The 14,203-nt window shown below is 41.0% G+C and overlaps 1 protein-coding gene and 1 non-coding gene across 2 annotated transcripts in view; both read right to left on the bottom strand.

The window, feature by feature from the left end:
* Positions 1 to 8,083: 8,083 nt before the first annotated feature.
* Positions 8,084 to 14,203, bottom strand: part of LOC112400088 (leucine-rich repeat-containing protein 75B-like) — a 21,955-nt gene continuing 15,835 nt past the window's right edge. The window contains 3 exon segments of the mRNA XM_024745645.1: positions 8,084 to 8,449; positions 8,452 to 8,818; positions 8,821 to 9,054. Of these exon segments, the coding sequence (XP_024601413.1) occupies positions 8,169 to 8,449; positions 8,452 to 8,818; positions 8,821 to 9,054 (882 nt within the window). The 3' untranslated portion in view covers positions 8,084 to 8,168.
* On the bottom strand, positions 10,326 to 10,397 carry TRNAK-UUU (transfer RNA lysine (anticodon UUU)). The gene has a single exon. It is a non-coding gene; the product is annotated as a tRNA-Lys (tRNA).

Below are 14,203 nucleotides of genomic sequence, written 5' to 3'. Positions count from 1 at the left end.
TCCCCTGCATCGGCAGGCGGACTCTCAACCACTGCGCTACCAGGGAAGCCTCAGAAAAAGCTTTTGAAAAAATTCAACACCCATTTATGATAAAAACTCTTCAGAAACTGTGCATAGAGGGAACCTACCTCAACATAATAAAGACCATATATGACAACCCATAGCAAACATTCTCAATGGTGAAAAACTGAAAGCACTTCCTCTAAGATCAGGAACAAGACATGGATGTCCCCTCACACCACTATTATTCAACATAGTTTTAAAGGAAACCATAAACAAGACAAAAAGACAACCCTCAGAATGGGAGAAAATATTTGCAAATGAATCAGTGGACAAAGGATTAATCTCCAAAATATTTGAAGAGCTCATGAAGCTCGATATTTTTTGTTTGTTTATTTGTTTGTTTTTTACGGTATGTGGGCCTCTCACTGTTCTGGCCTCTCCCATTGCAGAGCACAGGCTCCGGACATGCCGGCTCAGCGTCCATGGCTCACGGGCCCAGCCCCTCCGTGGCATGTGGGAACTTCCTGGACCAGGGCACAAACCCGTGTCCCCTGCATCAGCAGGCGGACTCTCAACCACTGCGCCACCAGGGAAGCCCCAATGCAGCTCAATATTAAAAAAACAAACAACTGAATCCAAAAATGGGCAGAAGACCTAAATAGACATTTCTCCAAAGAAAACATACAGACGGCCAAGAAGCACATGAGAAGCTGCTCAACATCACTAATTATTAGAGAAATGCAAATCAGAACTAGAGTGAGGTATCACCTCACACCAGTTAGAACGGGCAGCATCAGAAAGTCTACAAACAACAAATGCTGGAGAGGGTGTGCAGAAAAGGGAACCCTTTTGTACTGTTGGTGGGAATGTAAATTGATACAGCCACTATGGAGAACAGTATGGAGGTTCCTTAAAAAACTAAAAATAGAATTACCATATGACCCAGCAATCCCACTACTGGGCAGATACCCAGAGAAAACCATAATTCAAAAAGACACATGCACCCTAATGTTCATTGCAGCACTATTTACAATAGCCAGGTCATGCAAGCAGCCTAAATGTCCACTGACAGACGAATGGATAAAGAAGATGTGGTACATATATACAATAGAATATTAGCCATAAAAAGGAACGAAACTGCGTCATTTGTTGAGACGTGGATGGATCTAGAGACTGTCATACAGAGTGAAGTAAGTCAGAAAGAGAAAAACAAATATCGTATATTAACGTGTATATGTGGAAACTAGAAAAATGGTACAGATGAACCAGTTTGCAGGGCAGAAACTGAGACACAGATGTAGAGAACAAACGTATGGACACCAAGGGGGGAAAGCGGCGGGGGGCGGTGGGTTGGGGTGGTGGTGTGATCAATTGTGCGATTGGGATTGACGTGTATACACTGATGTGTATAAAAAACTGATGACTAGGGCTTCCCTGGTGGCGCAGTGGTTGAAGAGTCCGCCTGCTGATGCAGGGGACATCAGTTCGTGCCCTGGTCCGGGAAGATCCCACGTGCCGCGGAGCGGCTGGGCCCGTGAGCCATGGCCGCTGAGCCTGCACGTCTCGAGCCTGTGCTCTGCAACGGGAGAGGCCACAACAGTGAGAGGCCCGCGTACCGCAAAAACAAAACAAAACAAAACAAAACTGATGACGAATAAGAACCTGCTGTATAAAATAATAAATAAAATAAAATTTAAAAATTAAAAAAAAGTTTCTTCACATTGAGTTATATTCCTTGCTGACAAATTTGTAACAGATATAACAAGATTTTATTTAGCTTATATTAAACCTAGGCACAATAAAAGTATCATACTTAATGTTGATGACTAAAAAAAACAAAAAACAAAGAAACAATACTATATCACTTCATGGGTAGTGCAAGTACCTTATAACAACAAAATATTTCTAATTCCTCTTTCCTAACCCTGTATCACTGCTATCATTCAGTTAACTTATCTCTAAGCTATAATCATTGAGCATCTTGTTGCTTTATTATCTTGAATGAACTGTTATCTATTAAATCAATTAAGAACAAAAAATTTAAGGTTTTCATTTTACCTTCACTTATTTCTTCTCTAATGGAGATCTCTTTATGCAGATCCAAGTTTCTGACCTATGTTGCTTTCCCTCTTTCTGAAGAACTTCTATTAACTCTTTTTTGTTTGTTTTTGGCTGTGTGAGATCTTAGTTCCCTGACCAGGGATGGAACCCATGCCCCCTACAATGGAAACACGTAGTCTTAACTACTGGACTGCCAGGGAAGTTCCAATTAACATTTCTTGCAAGGCAGGTCGACTGTCCACAAATTCCTTCAAGTTTTGTTTGTTTGAGGAAGTCTCTATTTATCCTTCACTTTTGAAGGATAGTTTCACAGAATTATGAAAATATAATATAGAATTTTAGGTTGGTGTTTATTTTCTCTCAATACGTTAAATATTTCACTTCACTCTCTTCTCACTTACATAGTTTCTGAGGAGTAGTTGGGTATAATTCTTATCTTTGCTTCTCTATAGGTAAGAAGTCCCCCTTCCCCCAGTTTTTTCAAGATTTTTCTTTATCTTTGATATTCTGCAGTTTGATTATGATATAACAAAGTATAGTTTTTGTTTCTTTTGTTTTTGTTTTCAGCATTTATTCTGCTTGCTGTTCTCTGAACTTCCTGGATCTGTGGTTTGGTGTCTGACATTAATTTGGGGGAAATTCTCATTCATTAATGTTTGAAATATTGCTTCTGTTCTTTTCTGTCTTTCTTTTCCTTCTGGTATTCCTGTTACACCTATATTATACTTTTGGTTGTTATCCCACAGTTCTTGGATAGTCTATTTCATTTTTTCAGTCTTTTCTCTCTTCTCTTTCCAGTTTTGGAAGCTTCTATTGACATATCCTCAAGCTCAGAGATTCTTCCCTCAGCTGTGTCCAGTCTACTAATGACCCATCAAAGGGATTCTTCATTCTGCTACAGCGTTTTGGATCTCTAGTATTTCCTTTTGACTCTTTCTTAGAATTTCCACCTGTCTGCTTACCTTACGCATGTGTTCTCTTATGTCATCTACTTTTTCCGTTAGAGTTCTTAGCATATTAGTCATAGTTATTTTAAATTCATGATTTGATAATTCCAGCATCCCTGCCATATCTGACTCTGGTTCTGATGCTTGCTTTGTCTCTTCAAATTGCATTTTTTTGTCTTGTAATATGCATTGTAATTTTTTTGTTGTTGAAAACCAGACATAATGTACTGGGTGAAAGTAACTCTGGTGAATAGTCTTTTAGGAATGTGGTGGTAAGGTGTCAGAGTAGGAGAAGCATTCTGTAGTCCTATGATTGGGTCTCAGTCTTTCAATGAGCCTGTGCTCCTGGGCTGTGAAGTTTACAAATGCCTCTTAGTACCCACCCACCCCCACCCCCCAATGACTGAAGTTAGGTATTTTCCTTCTCCCAGTGTTAAACACTGATAAAATCTCAGTAGGTTAGGCTCTGGTAAAATAGTTTTTCTTCAGGGCAGGCCTTGTTGAGAAGAAAAGAATGCTTTGGCGTATGTCAAAATGGTTACTTTTCCACTCCCCCTGATGGGAGCCCAAGGAGATTTTCCCTGATATTCAGGGGGATTCATAGACACTTAACCTGGTTGAGCTCCTGTGGATTAAATTCACAGAAGTGAGGGCCCCCTCTGGAGTTTTTAATTTTCAGACTTATCCACACTGAGCATCTAGCAATTTGTAAATTACAGTTCAGACTTTCCTACCCTGGTACTGGTTCCTGAGGAGGTTTCTGCTTGTGGGTTTCTGCTACAGTAAGTTGTGATTATTTGTATCCACTTTTCTGTCTCTCCAATTTTGGGGGCTGTGGTTTGCCCTATGACCTTGCTTCTTTGACAGATCTAAGAAAAAGGTGCTGATATTCCAGTGTTTTTTTCTTTCTTTCTTATTCTTAGAATGGAGTGTTGATTTCTAAGCTCCCTACATGCCAGACTGGAATCACTGTGATTTTCATTTTCATTTTCCTAATTATTAGTGTGTTGAGCATCTATTCATGTGCTTGTGCACCATTTGTATATCATCTCTGAAAAAATGTCTGTTCAAGTCCTTTGCCTATTAAAAAATTGGATTATTTGGGTTTTTGTTGTTAAATTGTAGGAGTATATATATTCTATATATTTTATATAGATTTGTAAATATTTTATCCCATTCCATAAGTTTCTTTTTCACTCTGTGGATTGTGTCTTTTGATGTACAGAAGTTTTAATTTTCATATAGTCTCATTTATCTATTTTTTCTTTTATTGTCTTGTCACGTCCAAGAAATCATTGCCAAATTCAAAGTCATGAAGATTTTCCCCAATGTATGCCTCTAGGAGTTTTATAGTATTAGATTGTATATTTGGGCCTTTGATTTGATCCATTTTGAGTTAATTTTTGTATATGGTGTAAGGTAAGGGTCCAACTTTATTCTTTTGCATGTGGATATCCAATTTTCCCAGCACCATTTGTTAAAGACTATCTTTCCCCCAGTGAATAGTCTTGACACCCTAGCTGAAATTCATTTAACCGTATGTGCAAGAGTTTATTTCTGAGCTCTCTATTCTATTCCATTGGTCTATATGTCTGTGTTTATGCCAGTACCACATTGTTTAGCTTTGTAGTAAGGTGTTTTTTGTTTTGTTTTGTTTTGTTTTTTGGAGGTGGCATCAGCCTTTATTGTGGGGTCTGCACAGTAGGTGCCGGGCCCCTCCTGCTGAGGGAAGGCTGAGACTCCAGCCTGGACCGACCATCCAGTCTCCAATGAGCCCATCCTCCTCTGCGCACGGGATCTGGGTCCTGTGGGGTAACTCCGCCTCCATCACCCCCTCCCACGTGCTCGGGTGCATTGCCAGTCAGGAAGCAGGAGCCAGGGCGGGTGGCGGGTCACCTGGTGCAGCAGGCCTGGGGCTCGGGCCCCGGCCCGGCAGCTGCAGAGCCCCAAGTGGAGGCAAGGGCCGTGGCCCCGGCCATGCCACCCTTAGGCTCTGGGTCCAGGCTCTCGTAGATGGTGGGCAGCGAGGTACACTGGCTTAGCCTACGGCTAAGGCCAACCAGCAGGGGCTGGGGCAGGGAGGCCACATCCACGTTGTTGCCCAGGCCCACCCGGGCTAGCACCGGGAACTTGGTGGTGTACCTTATAACAACAAAATATTTCTAATTCCTCTTTCCTAACCCTGTATCACTGCTATCATTCAGTTAACTTATCTCTAAGCTATAATCATTGAGCATCTTGTTGCTTTATTATCTTGAATGAACTGTTATCTATTAAATCAATTAAGAACAAAAAATTTAAGGTTTTCATTTTACCTTCACTTATTTCTTCTCTAATGGAGATCTCTTTATGCAGATCCAAGTTTCTGACCTATGTTGCTTTCCCTCTTTCTGAAGAACTTCTATTAACTCTTTTTTGTTTGTTTTTGGCTGTGTGAGATCTTAGTTCCCTGACCAGGGATGGAACCCATGCCCCCTACAATGGAAACACGTAGTCTTAACTACTGGACTGCCAGGGAAGTTCCAATTAACATTTCTTGCAAGGCAGGTCGACTGTCCACAAATTCCTTCAAGTTTTGTTTGTTTGAGGAAGTCTCTATTTATCCTTCACTTTTGAAGGATAGTTTCACAGAATTATGAAAATATAATATAGAATTTTAGGTTGGTGTTTATTTTCTCTCAATACGTTAAATATTTCACTTCACTCTCTTCTCACTTACATAGTTTCTGAGGAGTAGTTGGGTATAATTCTTATCTTTGCTTCTCTATAGGTAAGAAGTCCCCCTTCCCCCAGTTTTTTCAAGATTTTTCTTTATCTTTGATATTCTGCAGTTTGATTATGATATAACAAAGTATAGTTTTTGTTTCTTTTGTTTTTGTTTTCAGCATTTATTCTGCTTGCTGTTCTCTGAACTTCCTGGATCTGTGGTTTGGTGTCTGACATTAATTTGGGGGAAATTCTCATTCATTAATGTTTGAAATATTGCTTCTGTTCTTTTCTGTCTTTCTTTTCCTTCTGGTATTCCTGTTACACCTATATTATACTTTTGGTTGTTATCCCACAGTTCTTGGATAGTCTATTTCATTTTTTCAGTCTTTTCTCTCTTCTCTTTCCAGTTTTGGAAGCTTCTATTGACATATCCTCAAGCTCAGAGATTCTTCCCTCAGCTGTGTCCAGTCTACTAATGACCCATCAAAGGGATTCTTCATTCTGCTACAGCGTTTTGGATCTCTAGTATTTCCTTTTGACTCTTTCTTAGAATTTCCACCTGTCTGCTTACCTTACGCATGTGTTCTCTTATGTCATCTACTTTTTCCGTTAGAGTTCTTAGCATATTAGTCATAGTTATTTTAAATTCATGATTTGATAATTCCAGCATCCCTGCCATATCTGACTCTGGTTCTGATGCTTGCTTTGTCTCTTCAAATTGCATTTTTTTGTCTTGTAATATGCATTGTAATTTTTTTGTTGTTGAAAACCAGACATAATGTACTGGGTGAAAGTAACTCTGGTGAATAGTCTTTTAGGAATGTGGTGGTAAGGTGTCAGAGTAGGAGAAGCATTCTGTAGTCCTATGATTGGGTCTCAGTCTTTCAATGAGCCTGTGCTCCTGGGCTGTGAAGTTTACAAATGCCTCTTAGTACCCACCCACCCCCACCCCCCAATGACTGAAGTTAGGTATTTTCCTTCTCCCAGTGTTAAACACTGATAAAATCTCAGTAGGTTAGGCTCTGGTAAAATAGTTTTTCTTCAGGGCAGGCCTTGTTGAGAAGAAAAGAATGCTTTGGCGTATGTCAAAATGGTTACTTTTCCACTCCCCCTGATGGGAGCCCAAGGAGATTTTCCCTGATATTCAGGGGGATTCATAGACACTTAACCTGGTTGAGCTCCTGTGGATTAAATTCACAGAAGTGAGGGCCCCCTCTGGAGTTTTTAATTTTCAGACTTATCCACACTGAGCATCTAGCAATTTGTAAATTACAGTTCAGACTTTCCTACCCTGGTACTGGTTCCTGAGGAGGTTTCTGCTTGTGGGTTTCTGCTACAGTAAGTTGTGATTATTTGTATCCACTTTTCTGTCTCTCCAATTTTGGGGGCTGTGGTTTGCCCTATGACCTTGCTTCTTTGACAGATCTAAGAAAAAGGTGCTGATATTCCAGTGTTTTTTTCTTTCTTTCTTATTCTTAGAATGGAGTGTTGATTTCTAAGCTCCCTACATGCCAGACTGGAATCACTGTGATTTTCATTTTCATTTTCCTAATTATTAGTGTGTTGAGCATCTATTCATGTGCTTGTGCACCATTTGTATATCATCTCTGAAAAAATGTCTGTTCAAGTCCTTTGCCTATTAAAAAATTGGATTATTTGGGTTTTTGTTGTTAAATTGTAGGAGTATATATATTCTATATATTTTATATAGATTTGTAAATATTTTATCCCATTCCATAAGTTTCTTTTTCACTCTGTGGATTGTGTCTTTTGATGTACAGAAGTTTTAATTTTCATATAGTCTCATTTATCTATTTTTTCTTTTATTGTCTTGTCACGTCCAAGAAATCATTGCCAAATTCAAAGTCATGAAGATTTTCCCCAATGTATGCCTCTAGGAGTTTTATAGTATTAGATTGTATATTTGGGCCTTTGATTTGATCCATTTTGAGTTAATTTTTGTATATGGTGTAAGGTAAGGGTCCAACTTTATTCTTTTGCATGTGGATATCCAATTTTCCCAGCACCATTTGTTAAAGACTATCTTTCCCCCAGTGAATAGTCTTGACACCCTAGCTGAAATTCATTTAACCGTATGTGCAAGAGTTTATTTCTGAGCTCTCTATTCTATTCCATTGGTCTATATGTCTGTGTTTATGCCAGTACCACATTGTTTAGCTTTGTAGTAAGGTGTTTTTTGTTTTGTTTTGTTTTGTTTTTTGGAGGTGGCATCAGCCTTTATTGTGGGGTCTGCACAGTAGGTGCCGGGCCCCTCCTGCTGAGGGAAGGCTGAGACTCCAGCCTGGACCGACCATCCAGTCTCCAATGAGCCCATCCTCCTCTGCGCACGGGATCTGGGTCCTGTGGGGTAACTCCGCCTCCATCACCCCCTCCCACGTGCTCGGGTGCATTGCCAGTCAGGAAGCAGGAGCCAGGGCGGGTGGCGGGTCACCTGGTGCAGCAGGCCTGGGGCTCGGGCCCCGGCCCGGCAGCTGCAGAGCCCCAAGTGGAGGCAAGGGCCGTGGCCCCGGCCATGCCACCCTTAGGCTCTGGGTCCAGGCTCTCGTAGATGGTGGGCAGCGAGGTACACTGGCTTAGCCTACGGCTAAGGCCAACCAGCAGGGGCTGGGGCAGGGAGGCCACATCCACGTTGTTGCCCAGGCCCACCCGGGCTAGCACCGGGAACTTGGTGGTGGTGTCCTTGATCACCTCAGTGAGCTCACGGGCGGCAGCCGGTTGCTGTTGAGCAGAAGCTGGGTGAGGCGGGGCAGCGTCCAGAGGCTGGGCAGCAGCCGGTGCAGCAGCTCATCACTCAGCCCCGTGAAGCTCAGGTCCAGCACTGCCAGCCTGGCGCCTTGGCTGCCCAGGTAGCGCATGATATGCTGCACGTCCCGCACTGACAGTGGTATCCCCGATAGGTTCACGGTCTACCCCGCCGGCAGAGTCTTCTGGAGGTTGCTCTTGAACCAGCTCTGGGTCTTCCTTCGGGGCAGGCTGGACCCCTGCTGCCGCTTGGAGTGAGGGGTGAGGTGGTAGATGAGCTGCCGGCAGGTCTTGTCTGAGGACTTCCAGAGCTCACAGTCCTGAGCGGGCAGCGCGACTTGGGGCACTGCAGCTCCCGGGCCAGGTTCACAAGCAGGTCGTGGGAGATGGGGTCCACCAGATTGAGGAAGGCCACATTCCTGTAGAGCATGTCTGTGAGGAGGGTCCCTTCGAGGCCCAGGTCCTGGCGCAGGAGGCGCAGCAGCTGCCGGGGGCGCTCCGGCCGCCGCTCGCGGAGCGCCGACTGGATCTCTCGCCCCCATGGCCGCCGCGCGGCGGGCGCCGAGCCGGCCTGTATTAAGTTTTGAAACCAGAAAGAATGAGTCCTCCAACTTGTTCTTCTTTTTCAAGATTGTTTTGTCTTTTTGGAAGTTCCCTTGAACTTCCATATGAACTTTAGGATGGATTTTTCTACCGTGCATAAAATGCCATTGGGATTTTGATGGAGATTGGGTTAAAAATGTAGATCACTGAGTATTGTGGAAATCTTAACAATACTGTTTTCTAATCTATGAACACGGGTTGTCTCTACATTTATCTGTTTTCTTTCATTTATTTCAGCAATGTTTTGTAGTTTTCAGTGTGGAAATCTTTTACCCCCTTGAATAAGCTAATTCCTAGGTATTTTATTCTTTTTGATGTTATTGTAAATGGAATTGTTTATTAATTTCCTTTTGCGGTTGGTCATTGTTAGTGTATAGAAATGCAACTAATTTTTTAGTGTTGATTTTATACCTTGCAATTTTGCTGATTTCATTTATTAGTTCTAAGAGGTCCCCCCCACTCCCCGCTTTGGTGTGTGTGTGGAGTTTTCTACATATAGTATAATGTCATCTGTGAATGGAGATAATTTTACTTTCTCTTTCCCAATTGGGATGCCTTTTATTTCTTTTTCTTGATTGACTGCTCTGGTTAGAACTTCCAATTATATGTTGAATAGAAGTGGCAAAACCAGGTATCCTTGTCTTATTCCTCATCTTAGAGGAAAAGTCTCTCACCACTGAATAGGATGTTAGCTGTGGGTTTTTCATATATGACTTTTATTATGTTGAGAGAGTTTCTTTCTATTCCTAGTTTCTATAGTGTTTTTATCATGAGAGGGTGTTGAATTTTGTCAAATGCTTTTTCTGCAACAATTGAGATGATCATGTGTTTTTCCCCTTCATTTTGTTAATATGTGTTCTACATTGATTGATTTTCATATGTTGAGCTATCCTTTATTCCAGGAATAAATCCCACTTGGCCATTGTGTATAATCTTTTAATATGCAGCTGAATTCAGTTTGCTAGTATAGGCATACCTCGTTTTACTGTGCTTCATTTTATTGTGCTTTGCAGATATTGTGCTTTTTACAAATAGAAGGTTTGTGGCAACCCTACATCAAGCAAGTCTGTTGGCCCCATTTTTCCAACAGCATTTGCTCACTTCATGTCTCTGTGTCACATTTTGGTAATTCTCACAATATTTCAAAAATTTCATTATTATTATATTTGTTATGGTGATCTATAGGAGTGGTTTTGGTTTTTTTTTTCCGGCTGCTCTGCGCAGCTTGTGGGATCTTAGTTCCCCAACCAGGGATTGAACCTGGGCCCCAGAAGTAAAAGTCCTGAGTCCTAACCACTGGACCGCCAGGGAATTCCTGATGATGAGTGATCTTTGATGTTACTACTACAACCAGCTGAAGGCTTGGGTGATGATTAGCATTGTTTAGCAATGACATATTTTAAAATTAAGTTGTGTACAATGTTTTTTTAGACATAATGCTATTGCATACTTAATAGACTACAGGATAGTATAAACATAACTTTTACATGTACCAAGAAACCAAAAAATTTGTGTGACTCCATTTATTGTGACATTTGGTTTATTGTGGTGGTCTGGAACCAAACTTGCTTCATCTCCTGTTCTGCCTGTATATGTTGAGAACTTTTGCATTAATGTTCATAAGGGATATTGGTCTGTAGTTTTCTTTTCTTGTAGTATCTGTGCCTGGCTTTGGTATAAAGGCAGTCTTGGCTTTATATTGTCATTCTATGCATTAGGAAGTAATCCCTCTTCACTTTTTGGTGTTAGTTCTTCTTTAAATGTTTGATAGAATTTTTCAGTAGAAGTTTTCAGTGAAGCCATCTGGCCTATCATCTTTATTTGTCAGGAGATTTTTGATTACTGATTCAATCTCTTTATTAGTTATGAGTCTATTCAGATTTTCTATTTCTTTGTAATTCTGTCTTGGTAGATCTTTGGTTTCTAAGATTTCATCTAGGTTATCTAGTTGTTGGTACAACTATTCATAGCATTCTCATAATTCTTTTGTTGATTATCAATAGCAATGTCCCCATTTTCATTTCATTTCTTTTTATTACTAAATAATATTTCATTATATGGCAGTATCACAGTTCATTTACCCATTTGCCTATTAAAGTACATCTTATGTTCTTCCAAATTTGGGGCTATTATGAATAAAGCTGCTATAAACATCTATGTGTAAATTTCTGTGTGGACATAAGTTTTCAGCTTATTTCAGTAAACACCAAGGAGCGTCATTGCTGAATGAAATGGTAAGAATGCATTTAGTGTCTGTAAGATACTGCAAACTGTCTTCCAGTTAAATCACTTTTTAGGTAGATATAAAAACCATGGTTTTCCACCCTTTTTGGGTACTGTGACATTTGTTTATTAACTTTATTATATATATAAAGTTCAATAGAAGAAAGTTTTCACTTTCTGCATTTCTTTTCTAACTACCATAATTATTCATCATGATTGTTCTTGAAAATATTTTTCTTATGGAGGAGAGGGGTGTTAAAATATTATCTATTCCAGGTGTGAAATATGTTAGGTTCCTCACTGAAGGAATGAGACCTCCTTCAACTGCCTTCAAATATGTGTTCAAAAGTCATTTCCTCGTTCTGAGGCACACCCTATTTAGAAATTGCTTTCTCACAAATTTAGATAATATTCATGGTTTATATAAAAGTGAAGAATGTTAATAAAATATTCCAGGAAACATTTTAAAGAATCCAAGACTTAGTTTTTTTAAAATTGCTTTCTTATACCCCTGCCAACCCTCTAGCACTCTTGTTGCCCTTACTCTGGTCTACTTTTTATTTTTCAATCTTTCTTATCACTTCCAAGCTCTCATGTAATGTATTTATTTTTTATGCTCATTGTCTATTTGTACTACTGGAAGGTAAACCCATGAGGACAGGGATTTTTGTTTGGTTCCATGATCCTTCCCAAGTGCCCAGAAGTGTCTGGCACATGATATATGCCCCATAAATGTTTGTTAAAAGAATGACTTCATGAATCTCCCTGGGTGGATTGCACAGTGGTTGCAACCTAAGGATATGGCCTGACAGAGCTTTCAGAGTGAGGTGTCAAACAGCTCCATTATTCCATTATTGGTTGGTCCTCCACACTCTTTCCCTGATCTTTGAGGAGTCAGATTCTGTTTGGTGAACTGTCTTCTTGGAATGTGCTGGAGGTGGCTTTACCTATCAGATCTCTTTGGTGGATCACCTTGATTTTTCCTATCCCACTGTCAGCCTGCACATCGTACACATGTAGGATTCTCAGTTTCCGATAGAATGGGACAGCCTGTCTACCAGTCAGCCATTTGGAGCTTACTGGAATAGCAGGAGGCCACAGCTATGCAGGGCTCACGGAAGGAATTCCTCCTTCAGGACTTGTCAGACCACAAGGGACCTTTTGGATCTCAAGACATCAACTCCTTTTGGAGCTTGGCATTAGGTCCTCCATCTCAGGAAGGAGACTCAAAACAAGGCCTGGCCCAAAGCCAGTCCCCTCTCCCATACTTAAGTTCTGCTCCCAGAATGGGGAACAATATCATTCTTCCTTCCTCCTACAGCATTTACATCAAAGTGTTCACCTTCCTGGGACCCTTGCTTGCCTTCACAGCAACTTGGCCCCTAGCAAGGGAGGACACCCAATTAAGCAAATGAAAGTTCCCTTCTTCAGATTGATCCCACTTGTTTTCAGAGTGAACTGTGTGTCATGCTATGTTAAGACAGCTCATGTGTCCAGTTGCTGATGTCCACTCAGTGACACTGCCATGCCTAAGATGTTACAACTTCAGTCCAAGTAAAATGGATCAGCTCTACAGCACAGGGATTGGTGGCTGCAAATTTTCTCTGGCACCTTTTGCATAGTAGTGTGGGTTTCTTCCATGGACTTGGGCTGGCTTGATCTCAGGATGGGTTTTCAGGGTACACTTGATATTGTGAAATAAAATTCATATTTTATGGCAAGACAAGAAAAATTTAAACATAAAAATTTTATCTGCCCTTTCGCCTACTCTGTGCATTGTGTATCTGCATTATACATCAACCAAAGCTTCCCCATTGGCAGCAATACCTGCTCAACAATGCAGAACAATATTCTCCTAGCATCAACAAGACAACTCCTTAAAGATGACATTCCTTCCTGATCTTGTAAGGGGCCACGATGATGCTTTGATCTGGACTGTGTAAACTGTCATTTAATGTACAGCCCTCTGTCTCAAAACACTTATATAATTCTGCCTTGACTTCTAACAGGAGGAATAGTTCTCAGAGCTTTCTGATATGTTTTTCCTGGATTATAATCGTCAATTTAGCTTGAATTAAATTTTCCATTTTTTTCTTAGATTGACTGATTAATTTTTTTGTTGACAATATGACCTGATGAGGTTAAAACCCCAGGTGTGGTACTGTTCCTCTTTTCTGCCTTCAAATGTATTGCTTTCTAAGATGGGACTGTGTGTGTGTGTGTGTGTGTGTGTGTGTGTGTGTGTGTGTGTGGTGTTTGTTCCCCTACCAGTGAAGAAAACCTTATTTTCTTTAGTAATGTACCTGATAAGGAAGCTCGCCTTGCCAAGGAAGCGTTAATTTTCTTGCAGATGACAAAACTGTCTCCCTGGAGGAAAGAATATTCTTCCTGGCAACATAATATTGCCCTTTAGGAAGCCATAGCCCTAGAACCATCACATAAGGAGTGTTTGACACTTCCTGGGCCTGGCTCATCTATAGAACTGGCTTCACCAGGGATCTTAGGTCTCCCATGAAGTTACTTCTAGCTCCCACTTGATTTTCTTTGATTTAAAAAGATCATTCAGATGATAGAGTGTCTGTGTGTTTCCAGTTTGTCCCATTGCAAAAGAATGCCATTTATTCATTCACTAGGCCTTTGTTAGCACTCCCTCCATGTCACAGCTTAGCCTGGTGATGGGTAAACATTTAGAAGAAAAAGATACTGTTCTTGGCTGAGGAGCTCCTGATCTAGAAAAGGGAGCACAGAGTGACAAGGCCATTGAGTGCAACGTGATAGGGGCTGACATTAGGGACGCACGGTGGTGTGGGAGCCCAGAGGCTCTGGGAAGGTTTTATAAGGGAGAGAACTTTGAGGTGAGCCTTCAAGGGTGGGTAGGATTTTGTTATGCTGGG

The sequence above is a fragment of the Neophocaena asiaeorientalis genome, unplaced genomic scaffold, assembly GCF_003031525.2.
Source record: "Neophocaena asiaeorientalis asiaeorientalis breed wild unplaced genomic scaffold, Neophocaena_asiaeorientalis_V1.1 scaffold292, whole genome shotgun sequence".
In the NCBI taxonomy this organism is placed as follows: domain Eukaryota; kingdom Metazoa; phylum Chordata; class Mammalia; order Artiodactyla; family Phocoenidae; genus Neophocaena; species Neophocaena asiaeorientalis.
This window is presented reverse-complemented; position numbering and strand designations above follow the sequence as displayed.